Raw genomic sequence first — 20,450 nt, forward strand, 5'->3', positions numbered from 1 at the left:
CCTCACCCCATCCAATAATACCTGGAGTGAGGCATCATTAAACCTGGGAGCAGTCTTCCCCCTGGGCTGCTCCATGCTGTAATTTTTCCTATTTCCTGCAGCATCAGTCAGTGGAGGACTGCCCCTTTAAATAGGGCTTCTCCAGCTGACAGCCTATGCAGTCCGCCCGCTGCACAGTTTACCAGCGTGAAACCCAGAAGCACATGTAAGTGGCTCCAATTAGCCTGCGATTCCGTGCAGAGTACCCCGATTTCACTGGGTACGTTACCCACGTGCCCAGTCGACCCCCCGCTGCGAACCCGCCACCCTCCTAATATCGGGCCCCTTGTAACAGTTGCATCTGATTGGGCCTTCTGGTGTCTAAGTGTGTATATATTATATATAGATACACACACACACATATATATATGTATCTTTGAAGGGAGTATCTATTTTATGGCAGCATCTTGTACAATGGTAACTGCCTAGTTAAAAAGAGCATCTCTGCCTGTGCCACAACAGGATAGAGGTACTAGAGCAAAATTAGACTGCAGACCAGTCACAGGCAGTTTATTCACCGTTAAAGACCAGGTAGAAAATACCAAGCATGAACGCAAAAACTCTTTACACTGGGTTTATTCAGAGTTCAGACCTAGAAAGTATACGGCACAGAATCAATTAAGTAATCAGAACACAATGAACAACAGTGCACTTTATTGATCACCAGCACCGCCTAAAGGCAGCAATCTCAACATACCAGCAGAGTTTAGCATCAGCATGTCCTTTGTGAGAACAGGATTGTGCACTTCAACACAACGAACTCTGGTAGCCAGTTTATCCTTTCACAAATATTATCCCATACATTAAGTATTAGCCTCACATAACCCATCGATTTCAGTTACTCCATTTAAACAAATTTAAAATTAACCAACAAAAATGGCACCTTTGATGTATCGCCTAGTTTGCCAGTATATCTTAAGTCTACTTTTAAAAGGCAGGGTTAGCTGGGTGTATGCCTGGCACCAGAAATCCAGTCACCTACTTCTGTTGCAAACCAACAACGGTCTTTTTAGAGTTATAAATATTACCAGGCATGTCTAAGTACAAACTTCAGAAAGATCTCCTTTCATAGGTCTGTCCAGAGAATTCTGCAATGCTCATGGAGAACATTTAGGATCATTTGTTGTAGGCATCAGTTAGCGAACATACCGAGCCTGAAGTCAGCTATACAGGAACCAAGTGCAGCTCTGCCTTTTACCAACCAGATGGGCCATTTTATGGCAAATAAACAATTTGTCTCGTTAAATCCCCGTTTCCACCAGATCACATTTTGTTAGATGCCAGAACAGTCACTTTCAAGTACCAACATGAGAGCTTTCATAAAAATTTCTATGAATTAAAAAAGCAAACATATACAATTATAAAGCTACAAATAAATGCACCTCAACTAGTGCAACTGGGAGCTGTATCAAAATAAATACATCTTTGATAAGCATCATGTTTCATATTTACAAAAGCTTATCCACCCGTGTTTACTTTTTCTTCCACTCACTGAAAGGGTGGGGTGTAGAATCCTACTGTACCTACCAGTTACCAGTCTACCAGGTTACTTTCTGTGGTGAAGTTCACGGACAAAAGCCAAGAAAAAAAAAATCTCTTCCTGTACTTATCTCCCCAAATGTCTCCCATTCTTTGTAAAGTCTCTCTGCTTGTCTTGCATTATCTAAATCTTTTTCTTTTGCCTTTGTTTGTTTGCTGGTCTCTCTCTGTGACTCTCGCCCTTTCTCTCATTATCTCTGAATCTCTTTCTCTCCACGAATAGGCAGACCTTCTCTTAAATTTTTCCTCCAAAATCCTCTGCCCAGAAATGAACTCCCACTTCTTTTTAAGTTTGTCTTTTTCCTAAAGCCATTTGGGGGTGAGAAGGTTACACTTACCTTGTCCCTTGTACAGGTCTTTGACAGGTCTTGACTGAGAAAAGGTGCACAAAAAAAAATACCAGATGTAGATTCCTCACCTGCTGCAGAAGCAACAATCCATCAGCTGGCCCACGAAGGGCAGGAACTCTCCTACAGGGGAGACTGCGTTCTTCTGCTCAGTGTTATTTTAGGATCCTTATTTTTATTAACATTTTGGCACTTACACCTCAAGCAGCATTTTAATGGTTGTAAACAGGGCTCTCCTAGATTATGGTGAAGCTAAATGGGGCAAAGGTAAAAAAGAATTGGCCTTTAGGTAAGGTGCTTGGGGTATGCTGTCTCCTTGCTGCTATCAGAGGGCTGCATTTCCCATTTTCCTAATGAGGAAACAGCTGGTTATACAACAGGTAATCTTCAAGTTGTAGCCATTATGTTGAGCAGGGAAACAAAAGCTCCTCTCCATGATCCTGGATGTCAATCCCAATGCTCCAACGCAATTAACTTATTCTGGCCAACACTCAAGTAGGCACCCAAATCCTGGGTCAATCCCACAGAATCAAATTTTTAAAAAAGCTGCATCAGACTGGTCTACAAGTACCAACTTCGGGTCAAAAAGCAGTCAGTTGAAGGAAAAAAGAATAAAATAAAGCAGAGGAAGTATTATTTAGAGCGGGTAAATGGAGTTCAGATACATATCAGCCACGATCTGATTGAACAACAGAACACGTTCGAGGGGCTGAATGGCCTGCTCCAATTCCTATGTTCCTAGAGAAAGGGGGAGAAGATAAAACCAAAAAAAACAGACCCATTGGCTTCTAAGACCAGTAAAGATCCTCCTGTAAGTCAGCTTTACAATGAATGAAAGGGATATTTGCATAGCCTCACAGACAGGTCTGTAAATATCTGTAAATTTTTTCTTTTTGAAAAGAAAAAAGGATCTCAACGAGTTAATCCTAGCCAGTTACATTGGGTTGCCGTTTTCAGCTGCTGGCAGTAAATGAGGGGATTCTTCTCAAGCACCAAGTAACATTTAGATTTCTCACAGCATTGCTGTCGTAAGGACCAGGTGTCAAAGTTTCTGTGGTTTACCAAGACTGGCATGCACAGAAAGACTGACACTCAGATTCTGGATCACAAGTACTGATTTCTATTGTGAGTGAAGTTCTTTTTTTGCATTTACTCCACTTTCTCTGAAAGATTCTCTTACTTAGATTTTTTTCCATATGTCAGAGGCCATAATGCAGGAAAACCAATCTTTATCTTGAGCTCACAGACAGTTCAATGTTAAAACGTTTCTATCCAAAGTTAAGAACACTCAAACAATACGTTTCATGTATATCCATATGCTGTACAAATCACCCTTGGAATGCTTCTCCCAATTTTCAACCTCTCCATGTATTATATAGAAACAAACAAACAAATAGCATCTCAGGTGCATTATAAATTAGGGCACTTATTTTCTGAAAGCTGCCCACAAGTGTATAACTTGTAAATAAGCTGGCATTGGACGGGCTGTGAGTGATTACTCCAGCGCAGAGATTAACTGACTGCAATAGGAATAGACTTTTAAAAAAATAGCTACCCCATGTGCAGTCACTACACAGACACTATACAAGACTGCAGCAATGACTAGTTTCAGAGTTTGGTTTATGCGAGAACAGTGGGGGCATCAAAACTTCCAAAATGTCACTTTAAAAAGCTTTTAAACTTTAACAGAAAATACTCCACACCCTGCCATGGAGGATCTTTGCAAGTCACAATGCTTTTACCCCACAAGTTTGTGCTGTAAGTGGTTTCTAAAGCTCCATGTCCTCTTCAGGTGTGCTGGTTAGATTCATATCACCACACATTAAGGATGAATCCAGTCTTGTGCTCTTGTTGTATACATCAGCATCGCACTGTGGCTGCCTATGCTTGGACTTTTTCTGCTCTGTTAAAGCTGCAAGTTTATCTGAAAGAGGCTCATATGGGGGTCTCCACAGAACGAGTTCCATACATGGGCGATTCCTAAGGAGGTACAAAAAGGGCAAATAGTCAGGGGGCTTGAGGACAACTAGCATGTTTAAAATCAAAGCAAGCCAAGAAGAATCCATTTTAGGTTTTAAAAGTGCATCTTTGATCACAGCCCTTTTACACTAGTCTGCTCATTCCTGGTGGCACTAGTCTGGGTGCTGTTCACACTTGGCGACGATGCTTGCAGATTACATCTGGAATTGTTCTCTCAATGTAGATTTAAGAGCAGAAAATTCACTTCTGCACATGCTCAGATGGATGCTAGCAGCAGTAATGTTGTCACTCTGCTGTTGGTCCCTGCTGACTGGAAAGAATTGGAACTGGCAAAAGGCAAACTTCAGTCTCACTCTCAGCGTTGCTCACATGGTTAAGGCCACACCAGTTAAATAAAACCCGCTGCTGCAAGAGTCCAGTCATTGTACTAGGCTGACACCATAGTCATACCAGTTCTGACGAAAGGTCATCGACCTGAAACATTAACTGTTTCTTGCTCCACAGATGCTGCCTGACCTACTGAGTATTTCCAGCATTTTCTGTTTTTATACCATAGACATACTGTTGTGAGATGCGTCACTGTGCATGGAGGGCAAAATGTGTCTCACCGATGATCCACCACCATAATGAGCAGATCTCATCCACGACATCAACCAGAGGTCAGACACTTCTCCAGGGAATGGGAAGGGCAAGCAGAAAAAGAACCATTTTGAATCACACTCCTCTCCTAGCTGAAAGTTTCAGAGTAGCACTGGATGAAGGCAACGGGAGCAGATCACCCCAGGCATATACATAATGAAAATATAATACAAAGTGGTTCTGCATTAAATCTTATCTTTATTATACCAGGACTAGTGTGCACAAACTGATTGACATTTCACAATATTCTATTCCTGGCAACCACATAAGGCAGTTATTCCCCCCTCCCTCTCCTCCCCTCCCCACAATCTTTCAGCAACCCTAAATTGATTAGACACCTTTGCAAAAAATTGCACAAAAAGAAAAGCCCACATAAATGGTTTGGGAAAAAAGTTTTTCTTTTGATGCAGTTAACTGGAGGTGGGTGGAAGAGGGGAGGGAAGGGCTTTTTTTTTAAAACAAAACATTATCCTTGGTCAAGTTATAGTTGCTGTGACAGGTTACTGAAATTCAGTCATGTCTTCATTGGAAAACTTGAGCAAAATTAGACTGTAAAGACCGTTCAGTGATAGAGGTTGAGCGTTCAGACAGACTTGTCCACTATCCTCAGGAGAATTTGGATACTAAAACAAGTAAACTTACAGAACAAATGGACTAGGAAAAATGCTTATACAAAGGGTGGCATTTCCCAACTAACCATTATCATTTGATAATTGCACATAGAAGGTGCAATCTCACGTAACCACATTTTAATTATGAGATGCCCTAGCCACTGAAACGCAACCCACTACAGATAAAAGTCTATGCTCTTAGTTATCTGCTGTTCACTAGCAAATTAAATATTTTATCTTCCTTCCCCAAACCTGAAACCTATTAATTCTTAACCTTTAACATGGTTAAATTATTTTCCTCCACATTGAGATAACAGAGTCAGCATTTACTGTTTTTTAATAGCTGATGCCATTTCAGGTATTGCATGGACAGCTGTCCTTTTCAATGATTATTCAGGCTGGCTATATTAAATACCCACATGAAAAGTTCTTGGGGAATTTTTGTGCCCATAATGTTCAGCAGTATTAGTTACTCTCTCCCTCACTCTTGACTTTTGGCACCCAGTATCAATCAAGCATTCCCACTCCGGTACAGCATGGGTTACGTACAGAGTGAAGCCTCATTCTGCTCTGCCCCCATAATGTACCCCAAATCAGCTTTTTAAACTGACAAACCCTACTGTAACATTTCTGGTCCCCACACTTGCTATGAGTCCACACTTGTGGACTCATAGCAAGACTTCCAATTTGATTAATTTTGTGCTGTAGAATGGCCCAGACACACTTCAATTAGGATTTTTACAGGGAGGGAAATCCTTCATCCCATCAGTCTGCATAAGATTAGAGTTCAGATTCGACTGTACCACCTAGCGCCCCCCCCCTTCCAAATAGTTAGTGTGGGGCCACAATGGATCACAGTGACCTCACAGCATTCATTTGAAGAGAAAACGGAAGAGAATGAGAAAAACAAACATTCCCAACTCTGCCTAAGCCCCCACCCACCAGACAGGTGAATGCTGTGTAATGGGGAAATGTGGATCACACTTACAGGGATTCCATTATTCTACGAGGCAAAATTTCTTCCAGACCATGTCTCAGTTCTTCTCGAAGAGAGTCGGACAAGACCAGCACAGGCATGTCCGAAATCTCAATTCCATCAGCTTCTGGATCATCTCCCCCAACAAGCCTGGGGAGTGGAAAAATATTGATATTATTCAAATAAAGAACAAGGAGTCTCACTGAACCCCCTTCAAATGCAATTACTAGCAACCTCATCTGTTTCCATCTGCAACATATCAGCAACACCCACCACTTCTAGGAGAATGGAGATTGGGAATCCTGCAGCTTCTAAAATGGATTTCTAAGGACTCTCCAGTATTACACATTTGGGACTCAATTACATGCAATAATACTACTAATCACAAAATTTTGTTCCTTCATTATCCCTGGAACTCCCTAACAGCACTGTAGGAATAACTTCAACACACGGACTGCAGCGGTTCAAGAAGGTGGCTCACCACCACCTTCTCAAGGGCAATTAGGGATGGGCAATAAATGCTGGCCTTGCCAGCGACGCCTACCTCCCATGAATGATTTTTTTTTAAATTGACCAAAAGCTGTCTGATTCAGATCAGCAGTTTAAGTTCCCATCAGGTACTGGGCTTAACTAATCTAACTCACATCATCTCACTATTCACAACAATGTCTTTCTAAACTATTAAAAGGCTTAGAACTGTATACACCACTTGCTAGACATGTGCCTCATTATTTTGTTCTCTCCCTTTCTGCAGCTCTACTAAACATTTACTGTTTAATATGCTTAGTAAATTGAAATGGCCAATACTTTGGGAGATCTGCAACATCTCTGCAGGGAAGATATGATGATTTCCAGTCAGTTTCCTTCAACTCTCCAAGTGATCCAATCAGTGATTTCTCTTGGGGCCTCCAGGATCACTGTCTTATTCTCCTCCCGCCCCTCAAGAATCAGGAAAATATATTTTTCCACTTTTCTTCCTGTTTCGCTTTCAGATCATTATATCAACCATAACCCTTTTAAAACAGTCAACAGCAATTAGTAAAAAATAAAAACCCCTCAGGGTTCAAGCACAGCCATGAGTCACAGCAGCCCACTGCATGATTATTTTCTTACTAATATCAGATATTCAAATATCAGGTGGTTTAAACTGTGGTTCATATACCTTTAAGCAACATGCCAACAGGAACCAGCATTTCTTTCCTTCTCCTCTACCCCCTCCCCTTTATCAAAATTGACTAATTTTCATCTAACTGTTCTTGCCTCAGATCTTTACCCTAGTTTTGGGTTTAGGGAATGCTATTGGGAAGCTTCACAGAAGGCGAGCCGGTTTATTACCTGATGCAATTTCCTTCATAGTGTAAGGACGGCTGTGACAGTCCCCATTCCCAAATATCATTTCTAAATATCTCTCTCAAACAGCAGTGCTACTTTACAAAAGTACATTAAGTAGGCAGGATGGGGAACATGCCAGCTCTGGCCATCAACGTCCACCCAAACCCTCTTAAGAACAACATTCTTGGTGGCTAGTAGAATGGAGAAATTGAGTTTATCAGATTCCTCCTACCGATTTTCAATCTCCCTCAGCCTCTGCAGTCCCTCTTCACTTGAATCTGGTTTCATTTCCATGCAAGCCGCTTCCTTCTCGACCACCCTAGATTCCTGTGAGGTAGATTCAACCTGCCAAGAAGTGGAGGCAACATCAGATACCCCATTTCCCTGGGGGTATGGAATGTACGGCCAAGAGTTGCACGTAAGGTTTACCGAAGTCACCAGGCAGTCCAGCATCTTCTCGGTTAGACGTTTCTTTCGAACGGGAGCACTAAGAGAGAGTTAAAGCAAAATGTCAACAGGATACAAACTCACAAATGTCATTTGGAAACCCTATTTAAGAAACAACCCCATTCATTCCTATGGCAAACAAAGATATTCTTTAGAAATTAGTTAAAAAGAGTTGCAAGTACTTAAAGGTGCAGTTACGAACACTGAGGCCAAAGGTTCATTTCCAAGCTGTATCGTTTAGCACTGCAGCCAGGTGATGCCTTTAGCCTCCAGACAGAAGTTCTGAGTTAGAAGCAGCAGTTGGAGCACTACAATTGGTCTAAGCTCTTGGGCCAGGAAGGCGGGGTGGGGGGGGGTGGAATAAGAATCCAACTATGGTTCCTGCTCCTGATCAAGCCCATCTGTATAAATGCTGGGTGAGAACATGACTAGACTCCACTATGATGAGAAGAAGAGAAAATTAGGAGGGGGTGGGGGAAGAGAAAGAGAAAAAAACCTTGCAGTTGCTTCAGATCATCCACAGGATGCACTGCAGCAACTCGCCAAGGCTTCTTCGACAGCACCTCCCAAACCCGCGACCTCTACCACCTAGAAGGACAAGGGCAGCAGGCGCATGGGAACAACACCACCTGCACGTTCCCCTCCAAGTCACACACCATCCCGACTTGGAAATATATCGCCGTTCCTTCATTGTCGCTGGGTCAAAATCCTGGAACTCCCTTCCTAACAGCACTGTGGGAGAACGTTCACCACACGGACTGCAGCGGTTCAAGAAGGCGGCTCACCACCACCTTCTCGAGGGCAATTAGGGATGGGCAATAAATGCCGGCCTTGCCAGCGACGCCCACATCCCGTGAACGAATAAAAAAAAAGATCACCGCCAGGAACAACAGTGGGGAGAAAAGAGAATTGAAAACAGTTGGAATTCCCACACAATTGCTGTTGAATAACCCCTGCTGGAAAATGCATGTGGAAGTCAGGCATGACCGTGATGCCCCCAACAATCAAAGAGCTATCAAAATTTAAATATGAAAGACAACCACTTGGGCGAGAGGTATCAGAGGATGTCCACATACAGGGAGTCAGCACCTTCAGGAGAGGAGGGGAGAAATCACAATCACAGAAACAGACCATACAGCCCATCAATTCTGTGCTACTGCTTTTTTCCACAAGAAATCTAGTCTAATGTCAAACAATGCTATAACGCCACCACCACCACCCCCCCAACAAATTGTCAGTAAATTTCAATATTGTTCCCTCAATTCTTGAATTACAGATTATTTACATATATAGTACATAACAGAAGCCACAACACAAGCCCCTGTAGAATACCGGTCAGAGTCTGAGCATATCCTTTGCTTTCTATCCTCCTACTGTCTCTATCCATGTGGGCATAATTCCATGGGCCATTATTTTTGCCTAAGCCTGTTCTGTGTTACTTTATCAAATGCTTTTTGAAAATCCATGTAAACCACAACACTGAATTCCCTTTAGCTTCTTTTATTTCTTCAAAGAATTCTAACCAATTGATCAGCATGACCTGCTTTTTAGAAATAAATCCATGCTGACTGGCTCCTATTTCTCAAAGTGCTTAGTAATTTCATCCTGTATTACAGTAGCTTGCCAACAACTGAAGTGAAACTAATTGTCCTATAAATGTCTGGCTTACTCTGGTCTCCTTTTTTGCCTCCCTCCATATCCTCTAGCACAATTTTCCTCAAGAAAGAAGTTTGGAAAATTACACCTGGAGATTCAGCTATTTCTTCCCTAGCTTTCCTCAGGATTCTTGGGTTTAAACCATCAAGTGATAAGTGATTTGTCCATCTTAAATCTGAGTAACTTTTTTAGTAATACTTCTCTCAAATAATAACCTCGATTAACTGTTCTGCACCCAATCCTAGTAGTTCTAAAATCTCAATACCCACATCCTCTGTAAAAACTGAGGCAAAGTCCTTCTTTAGTTTCTCTTGCCATTACCTCACTCTCCACTACCAAGTTGCCCCCTTCACCTCTTTGCAGCCCTACTCCTACCTTGACCATTCTTTTATTACTAATGTACCTGCAGAAAGCCGTTTTTATAGTCCTTTATGATTTTTGTGAATTTTCTCCCATTCCTTTCTGTAACTTTCCTATATTATTTATATTTGTCCTGGCTGTTTTTATTAAAATATTATCTGCCACTGGAAGCACTAAATGCTTCTTTTTTCAATATACTCCCTTTTAGAATATAATTTATTTGTACCCTTTCCATTTCCTGCTTAACTATTTCCCATTGCTGAGCATTATCCCATTTACAATATTTTCTTCCTTTTAATCTCGGCAAGGTTTTTTAAAATCTTACTATCATTTACTTCCTTTCCCCCACCACCCGAGTCAAATATCCTCAACTTTTCTTTTTCCTTTTCTATTCTTACACTGAAATTAATTATATTGTGGTCACTGTCACCCAAGTGTTCCACTGCCTTCAAATTACCTACTTTATTTGCTTCAATATGCCTAACCAGGTAATTGGTGCTTCTTTTCTTGTTGGAGTACCAAGTCCTGAGCACATTGCAAGAAAAAACACCTTTTCTCTTCTCACCACAAACTTTTTCCGAGTCTAATTTTGGATAATTAAAATCTCCTATAGTTATAACTCTTCTGTTAGTACACACCCCTCTAGTTTGTCAACAGAATAAGCTCCACTATTATGGCACATTTACACTTTCAGGAAGCAGTTGAGCAACACCAGCTGCACTCCATGTGCCGCAGAAGCCTCTCCATTTATATCGTCAAGCAGTTGCTACACTGCCAGATCCTCTATACACAGCTGCACATAAAAATTTTGAAGTTACCGTTTGCTGAAAGCAGAAACTAGAAGGAACGCAACAACTAGCGAGATCAGCCTGTTCTAGGTCATAAATTGTAATGTAATTTGAAACCCAGTATTTCTCCCATAACTCTAACAAGTACTACAATTCTTAGCAACTTGCTTATTACCAGGCAAATAACAGCTTTTTAAAAATTCATTCATGGGATGTGGGCATCGCTGGCAAGGCCAGCATTTATTGCCCAGCCCTAATTGCCCTTGAGAAAGTGGTGGTTAGCTGCCTTCTTGAACCACTGCAGTCCGTGTGGTGAAGGTTCTCCCACAATGCTGTTAGGTAGGGAGTTTCAGGATTTTGACCCAGCGACGATGAAGGAACGACGATATATTTCCAATTTGGGATGGTGTGTGACTTGGAGGGGAACACGCAGGTGGTGTTGTTCTCATGTGCCTGCTGCCCTTGTCCTTCTAGATGGTAGAGGTCGCGGGTTTGGGAGATGCTGTTGAGGAAGCCTTGGCGAGTTGCTGCAGTGCATCCTGTAGATGGTACACACTGCAGCCACTGTGCGCTGGTGGTAAAGGAAGTGAATGTTTAGGGTGGTGGATGGGGTGCCAATCAAGCGGGCTGCTTTGTCCTGGATGGTATCGAGCTTCTGGAGTGTTGTTGGAGCTGCACTCTCCAGGCAAGTGGAGAGTATTCCATCACATTCCTGACTTGTGCCTTGTAGATGGTGGAAAGGCTTTGGGAAGTCAGGAGGTGAGTCACTCGCCACAGAATACCTAGCCTCTGACCTGCGCTTGTAGCCACCGTATTTGTGTGGCTGGTCCAGTTAAGTTTCTGGTCAATGGTGACCCCCAGGATGTTGATGGTGGGGAATTCGGCGATGGTAACGCCGTTGAATGTCAAGGGGAGGTGGTTAGACTCTCTCTTGTTGGAGATGGTCATTGCCTGGCACTAGTCTGGCACGAATGTTACTTGCCACTTATCAGCCCAAGCCTGGATGTTATTCAGGTCTTGCTGCATGTGGGCACGGACTGCTTTGTTATCTGAGGGGTTGCGAATGGAACTGAACACTGAGCTAATCTTGTCAAAATTCTAAACATGGATATTGGGATTGTAGAACCACCAGAGGTGAGTTTACAACAATTAGCGAAGATTATTATTCAAGAGAAGTAATTTAGACTTAAAAGTAAGCAAATCACTGGGATCTGATTGCTCAAAACCTGCAGTTCGACACTGCTGACAGTAATAGTGGTGCCAAAAAGCAATGGAATTCCATACACCACCAGTATTAGCAGGAAGAATGAGTTCATAGATCTGTGCATAACACAGGTATACACATGAGAACACACACACACACACACACACACACACAAAATGCACCCATTTTGGCAGATTGGCTATTACAAATGCCTACACAATTACAAACAGAATAGAGATTAAGGAATCATCATCATCATCACCAAAAGAACCTGAGATGCTTATTACTGAAGGAAAATACAGACACCTGACCCATCCCCACAGGAGTATATGAACAGTTACTACAGACAGCTTGTAGCTGAAATTTATTCAGCCTTGCAATTATTGAGATACACAGTATTCTGGCTGAACCATAGTTTACAAGATTGCACTCTATCAGTAATTTTTGCTCAATAAAATAAGCTGGGAACTTAAATAATCATTCCCAGGGCAGTTTGTACAAATAAATGCTGCTCCTGATTTCAGTCACTACTCAAATATTGTAACTGAGAGAAAGGTACTGATTTACTGTAATCATCAGGATTACTGCCTCAAGTAATCTTCTCTTCCCCCTCCATCCACGTAGATAGGCCCTTTCTTCCATTTTAATTTTTACATTACTATTTCTCCAAGATCAATTTTCACAACATTGCCATTTCATGCTCCTCCATCAATAGTTTAACTTAAGACACAACTGAATAAAAGCCAGACAACTTGAGTAGACAATGTACCCCCAACCCTCTTCCAAATCTGTGCAGCCAACTGAAGGGAAAGTGTGCAGCCCTGGACCAATGGAAGCCATTGGGCCAGAAATTGCTGGGAAGTTGTGTCATTAGAATGATGCATTGACGTCGCTCGCCATTATTAATTCATAAAAAAAAATTCAGCAATTTTCAGAGTAAAAGAGATACATCGCGAGTTCCGATTCTCCACAAATTGCTGCTCTTCCATTAACCTCGCCAAAGACAATAAAAGTCTGTTCATTCGGTGAGGCTCCCCACTGAACTTAATAATGATCGTGAAATTGCTGAATTTACATTTCAACAAATTATTCCTGCCGCAGCCATTTAGGGCTGGTAATTAATGTCGTACAGGACCCTAAAAAGGACGTGATGTATGGTCCTCATGTGACACTCAACCTTGGACGCCCATAAAGGGACCACTTAAACTGAGGAGTCTCATTCCAGCAGGTAGTGAATTGTTCCTAGAGGTTTTTTTAATTCTTTTTATCTGCTTTGGCAGTCTTTTTGTGCCAGTTAGTGTCAGAAAGCAATCATTTTTAGGATGCAAAGCTGTTTCGACACTCAGTAAAGGATCACTCATTCAAATGCAAATTAGATAGATTTCTTTCATAAAATGACATTTTGGGATACCGTATATGAGTAATTTGAGACGTGACGTGGTAAGTATAGCATGCTTGGAAGGAAAAAGGAGATTTTGGACTTATGGTTCCCAACGCTCTCTATCACTGGGGTTTTCTTGTGATATTTCTGGGTCTGTTGTAGATAATAAATATAGATTGTTTACTATGATTAGTTAACAACTCCATTATCTTTGTATCATGCAACTACCAGGATGGTAGACGGCAAACTAGATGGACCGTAGCCTTTTTTCGTCTAGCAATTCCTATGTTCCTATGAAAGCAATGCAATGGCTTACCCACTGGCTGTTCCATTGCTCCTGATGATGATGGATGGGGTTGCTGGTTCTATACATCGTGGGTCAAGAATTTTTGTACATTTCGCACACCTACCCTGCCATTCACTCATTAACTTCTCAAGGACCAATTCCCAAACACAACTAGGTTACAACGTCCACTTCTTCTGCTTGTTCCTTTTAGGTTTTTTTTCTTACTTTTCCTATCTGTCGCTTTTTTTCTCTCTCTTAATCCATTTTCTTTCTTTTCCTCCCTTTATTCCTCTTTCTGTCTCTACATTTGACTCTAATTCACCCTATTTCCTTCTCCATCGTTCGCTGTTTCTTTGTATATCCTTTTCTTTCCTTGGCCAGGGAGTAAAGCCATTGGGCACAACATTCATGAGGTCCCAGATGCGACACTGACATCATTGCACCATTATCGGATCGACGTTAGAGCAATTTGCAGCGCAAATATAGTGCGAAGTCAGTGGCGAGCATAAAAATCCAATTAACGTCGGTCACCGCCAAACCCGCCACTGCAGCAACATCTAGCTCATAATCCCTGTATTAACATAGCAGAATAACAGAGCTCTACGAAGATACTCACTCGTCTTCCTCCTGCTCCCGCTTGTGCTTCCGTCTGGAACAAAAATCATTCCTCCTGTTTAAAGGCAGAAACGGACGTTGTTGAAGGAGAACAAGAAACCATAAAAATGATAAGAACTATTCGTTATCAAATCAACTTTTTTTGAGCACTGGCTTGCTTAAATTTTAAAATTACAATTAAGTGTTTCTACCTGCTTAAAAATGGGATTTTTCTATAAAATTGTAACGTGATGTTGTAGAATTCTTTTAGACTCCAAAGAGCCATTGGTAATCTAAGTCCTGAAGAGCTTCAAAAACTGGTTAGTTTTTGGATACTGACATGTCGCCTTCCTCTGAATGCATTAACACACTGGTGCAGATTTCATGTAATAGTCAAACACACACCATTTTTAATTAGTGAGCAATGGTCACATTTCACTCACTATGCAGTATAACATAGCTACAGGTGTGTACTTCTAAAACCCAGGGAGCACACTGTAGGTAAACATGGCATCTCCAAGTAACACAGACTGGGGCAAACCCAGTCACATAATGCCATCCCACTGACATCATAAAGAGTGTCATGCACGGTCACTGACCCCAGTGACACAGCAAGGTTCAGTGACTGCAGGTTACAAAGTTTGTTATATTGGCTTCTGACGCCACAGTAGGAAATAGACCCAGTTGTACCAAAGGTGTAAGTATACATTTTAACAGTCTTCCCAGTTCAACTGTGGTAGCTCAAAACTTCCATGACAAACAAACCCCTGAATGCACTGCTCCAGGCAAGACAAAAGCCCCAGTATTTACGGGGAGGCGGGGAGGAAGCGGGGAAGAAAAACGGAAATCCCAGGGACACAGAGGTCCTGCCGAATTTAACGGCAGGACCTCATTAATCGTTTTTTAATTCTGATTCCTGCCCGGCAGTCATCCAGATTGACGGGCCGGCCAGCTGCCAGGCGGGAAAGCTAGCAGCAGAATGCCGCAGCTGGTTAACGGAAAAGATCAGGGCTTGATTGTGGGGGTCGGAGCTCGGCAATTGGGAGGGAGTGAAAAATCAGGGCTTGGTGGGGGGGGGGGGGGGGCAGCCGATCGTGGTAGTGAGGAGAGACCGCGATCGGGCAGAAAACATGCTTAAGGGTTTGGGGGTAGCACTCTTGCTGCTCCTGGTTCACAAGGAGTGCTCTAAGAAGCACTAACCTTCTGAAGCTGGTTGCTCCTATCTCCTTTTCGCTGCCGGGTTTCCCAAGCCCTGGGAAACCTGACCAGCAATCGTAACATTTAAATCAGGCTCTCAATTGTACTGAAGGAGCCTGATTTAAATATTATAATGAAGCATTCCGCCCATCCAAGACGGCACACAGGCACACCATGCAACCCGCTGCCGTACAAATAGCAGCAGGCAAGTAAGTGGCAGGTTAGGGTCACTTTTTGCGATTTTATATTTTTAACCCCGACCCAAAACTCTTACCGCCCGTCGTGGTGGGATTAATATCGACCCCAAAGGAGCCAGTACCTTTGAGAGGTTTGGTTGCAATGAGAGTCTAATGCCAGCACAGGTACATGGATCTTCCCAAATTGAGCAGGACACTTAACATGTATAAAAGTAAATTTCACAGCATTTCTACCATCTCCACATAACTAACTTCTACCACTGATTTTAGATATGTTGATGTCATTAGCATCAGATTGCAACTGATTCTGGGACAGAGACCAGCTTGTGTTGGTCAATCTCAGCCACGGTGTCAGTTGGGGTAAACTGAGCAGGGTCCCTGTTCCTGATTGCTAAGATTACAAGCCCCTCCACAACCTTGCTCCATCACATCTCTGCAATCTTTCCATCCATATAACTCTTCCCAAACACTCCATTCCACTTGTATATCTCACCCTCCATCCGTTCCTCTACTGGTGGCAGAGCCTTCACTCACCTCAGCCTTGCTATCTGAAACTCCCTCCTTAAGCAATTCTACCTCTCTCGCCACATTTGAAAACCTTCTTAAAACCCAAAGCTCTTTGGCCCCCATCGTAATTACTTCTTCCTGGCTTGATGCCCGTTTCCTTGGACCCACTTGTGAAATGCTTTGGGAACTTTCTTTACATTAAGGCTGATGCTATTGTTATTGCTATCCAGTGAACCCATGCTGGAAATACATATATGCGGTTGTCGGGTGAGAACAAGATTGGGGCTCGTCTGTGATGCTCCTGCAGTTGAACAGACTGCCAATACTCTCTGTCTAGATTCACAGATGGAGGATGACCACTTGGATGAGGTACTGGAGTACAACTGGCGCCCGTGAAACTGTACTCCCATAATCATTGCTTTCAGAAGGAGAGGGGTTGCGGGGGTGGTGGAACAACTGGTGGGAGAAAAAAAGAGAAAGCAGGGTGTACCTATACTGCAGCTAGTTCCTGGGCAAAGAAGAAAGAAACAGCACAAACACCTGTTTCCCTTTGTTTTGTTTGCTACACCACACAGATTGTGATACTGGACTAGCAACCCAGAGGTCAGGAGCTGAAGTTGTGAAATTGAATTCAGTAAATCTGGTAATTTTTGGGTGGGCACCAGAAATTAACCATGAAATTTGCCAGACTGTCGCAGAAATCCAACTGGTTCGCTAATGTCCTTCACTGAAGGGTACCTGCTCCTCCTACCCAGTCTGGCCTAGATGTGACTCTTCATGTCTTCGGGGCAACAAAGGATGGGCAATAAATGCTGTCTTGCCAGTGTCACAAGAACAAAAAAAACCCCACAGGAACAAGATCGTAACTGACTTTAGGAGCTGGTTTGGTTACTGATGCGCAGTATGAACAAGAATGAGATAGTCCCAGATGATGAATGTATAATAACATAAAGGTATACACTGCAAATACAAACTTGTTTAACTTGGCTTGAGGGTGAAAAAAATGGTATCTGAAACCACTCTTGAAGAAAAGACATTGTGCCTCTGACAGCTAGCCAGTTACCTCAGCAGATAACAGCTGGAGAGATTAGACTTCACAAAAGAAGGTTTTCAGACACCGTTTTTCTTCTGCTTAAATAGTGGTGTGAATCAGTTATAAGGCACAACTCCATTCCCCCCGCAAAAACAAGATAAAGATCATTACTAGCAAGAACTTTACAATATGAAACTGCATGTCACTTGCAATTCAAGGAATACAGATCTGTGACCACAGTATCAGCCAAGGCACAGCTGTACATTAATCTACATCCATCTATATCATCAAAAGTTTTGCATCTGTCACGAGTCTCAAGCGCATGGGAAAGTGGCCAACATGTGCATAAGGCAACACACCTGAGCAATGCCCAGGGATATCTACTAGTACTATGGAAAGTAACACATCAGGGCAGGTGTTTTATGCTAAGTATTCATATTACAATCTTCCTGGGTATGTAGTTCTCAAGTTATACAATGGCAGGACTCTTTTTTCTGTGTGTAAACACCATTTCTAGTATCCTCTAGTAAAGGCAGTTCTTCATTATTAACTAAAAACACCCCAACAACTTCACTGTCTCCACTCTTGGTGTGTATTTTTTCTCAAGTATAAACAACATAGCAGAAATTTCATTAATGAAACACGGAAAGTGCATCATTTATAAGAACGTAAGAAATAGGAGCAGGAGTAGGCCATACGGCCCTCGAGCCTGCTCCGCAATTCAGTAAGATCATGGCTGATCTTTGACATCAACTCCACTTTCCCGTCCGATCCCCATATCCCTTGATGCCCTTTGAGTCCAAAAATCTATTGATCTCAGCCTTGAATATACTCAATGACTGAGTCTCCACAGCCCTCTGGCGTAGAGAATTGCAAGCATTCATAACCCTCTGAGTGAAGAAATTCCTCCTCATCTCAGTTCTATATGGCCGACCCCTTATCCTGAGACTATGCCTTCTAGTTCTAGACTCTCCAGCCAGGGGAAACAGCCTCTCAGCATCTACCCTGTCAAGCCCTCTTAGAGTCTTATGTTTCAATGAGATCACCTCTCATTCTTCTAAACTCCAGAGAGTGTAGGCCCATTCTACTCAATCTCTCCTCACAGGACAGCCCCCTCATCCCAGGAATCAATCTAGTAAACCTTAGTTGCGCCGCCTCTCAGGCAAATATATCCTTCCTTAGGTAAGGAGACCAAAACTGCACACAGTACTCCAGGTGTGGTCTCACCTAAGCCCTGTACAGTTGCAGCAAGACTTCCTTACTCTTGTACTCCAAGCCCCTTGCAATAAAGGCCAACATACTATTTGCCTTCCTATTTGCTTACTGTATCTGCGTGTTAACTTTCTGTGTTTTGTGTACAAGGATACCTAAATCCCTCTGAACATTTAATAGTTTCTCATCATTTAAAAAATATTCTATTTTTCTATTCTTCCTACCAAAGTGAATAATCTCACATTTCCCCACATTATACTCCATTTGCCAGCTTCTTGCCCACTCACTTAACCTGTCTAAATCCCTTTGCAGACTCTTTGTGTCCTCCTCACAGCTTACTTTTTCACCTAGCTTTGTATCGTCAGCAAACTTGGATACATTACACTCGGTCCCTTCATCTAAGTCATTAACATAGATTGTAAATAGCTGAGGCCCCAGCACTGATCCTTGCAGCACCCCACCAGTTATAGCCTGCCAACCTGAAAATGACCCCTTTATTCCCACTCTCTGTTTTCTGTCTGCTAACCAATCCTCTATCCATGCTAATATATTACCCCCAAACCTATAGGAAATGTCACAATGGGGGAGCACCGTTCCCTATCTCACAAGTTCACAACAGTAAGGGGCAAAGACTGAAGGCCTTACCGTTTCAAAATCCCAGGACAGCTTTAGTTCAGGTCTCAAACCACAGAAAATTCTTGTGTAAAATATAGCTGAGTTAGAATTTTACTGCTGCTTTTTAAGTCGATTGCATTTCGCCACCTCGTATTGAGTTAATATAGTGAAACCTGTATAAACGGACACTCCCAAAAAACAAACACCTGCAAAATTGAGACCCCCAAATAACTTACATGGTAAAATATAGATAAGGCACCCTGAAACCATGGACACTCTCAAATTACAAACTATGGACAGCCTTCAATGCACCAAGCCCTTTTACAACTTAAAACACGGAACAAGGCTGTTGCAAAACTGCTGTATCTGGAACTTACACTGAGTCGGGATCACTGGAGCTTCCCTTGCAGCTTGCTTCCTATCTGCTCCTAAATTCTCTTGGGCCCATCACTTTCGTGAAGTCAGCATACGCAAGTCAGCGCGAGGAGGCAGTGGGTTTTGTGGAAGAGACGGCTTTTGTGGAATGGGGGGCTCTTTACCCAGCATCCATAGCAGCAGAAAAATAGCTCTATCTCTGAGATTAAATGCATGCACGTCTCTATCTCAGGGATAGAGCGGTTTCTCTGCCACGATGGACGAACATAGAAACAGGAGTAGGCCGTTCCGCCCCTCGAGCCTGTTCCACCATTCAATGAGATTATGGCTGATCTGTATCCTAACTCCATTTACCAGCCTTGACTCCATATCCTTTAGTACCCTTGGCTAGCAAAAATCTAGCGCTCAGATTTAAAATTATTATTTGAGGTAACATCTGCTACTTTTTGTGGGAGGGAGTTCCACACTTTTACCACCCTTTGCATGAAGAAGTATTTCCTATCTTCTCTCCTGAATGGCTTGGCTTTGATTTTAAGGTTATGTCCCCTTGTCCTAGACTCCCCCACCAGCAGAAAAAGTTTTTCTCTATCTACCCTATCAATTTCTTTCAAAATCCTGAAAACCTGAATCAAATCACTCCTTAACCTTCTATATTCCAGGGAATACAAGCCTAATTTATGTAATCTCACCTCATAATTTAACCCTTGGAGCCCTGGTAACATTCTGGTGAATGGCTGTACTCCTTCCAAGGCCAATATATCCTTTCTAAAGTGCGGTGCCTAGAACTGTACACAGTACCCCAGATGTGGTCTAACCAGGGCTTTGTATAGCTGTAGCAAAACTTCCTTCCCTTTATATTGGCTTGACGACAGAAGACAGAGGGTGGTTGTAGAGGGTTGTTTTTCAAACTGGATGCCTGTGTCCAGCGGTGTGCCTCAGGGATCGGTGCTGGGTCCGCTGTTATTTGTTATTTATATTAATGATTTGGATGAGAATTTAGGAGGCATGGTTAGTAAGTTTGCAGATGACACCAAGATTGGTGGCATTGTGGACAGTGAAGAAGGTTATCTGGGATTGCAACGGGATCTTGATCAATTGGGCCAGTGGGCCGATGAATGGCAGATGGAGTTTAATT

General features: G+C 42.6%; 1 protein-coding gene across 3 annotated transcripts in view; it reads right to left on the reverse strand.

The window, feature by feature from the left end:
* Positions 1–599: 599 nt before the first annotated feature.
* The window catches only part of ccdc117 (coiled-coil domain containing 117), a 36,337-nt gene continuing 16,486 nt past the window's right edge, over positions 600–20,450 (reverse strand). For all 3 annotated transcript variants that reach the window (XM_068005609.1, XM_068005607.1, XM_068005608.1), the window contains exons 3-6: positions 14,202–14,255; positions 7,696–7,950; positions 6,144–6,281; positions 600–3,905 (exon numbers count right to left, since the gene is read on the reverse strand). In XM_068005609.1, coding sequence (XP_067861710.1) covers positions 3,695–3,905; positions 6,144–6,281; positions 7,696–7,950; positions 14,202–14,255 — 658 coding nt within the window. In that variant the 3' untranslated portion in view covers positions 600–3,694. The remainder of the gene's footprint in view (positions 3,906–6,143; positions 6,282–7,695; positions 7,951–14,201; positions 14,256–20,450) is intronic.

This window comes from Heptranchias perlo, chromosome 25 (assembly GCF_035084215.1).
Source record: "Heptranchias perlo isolate sHepPer1 chromosome 25, sHepPer1.hap1, whole genome shotgun sequence".
Lineage (NCBI taxonomy): Eukaryota > Metazoa > Chordata > Chondrichthyes > Hexanchiformes > Hexanchidae > Heptranchias > Heptranchias perlo.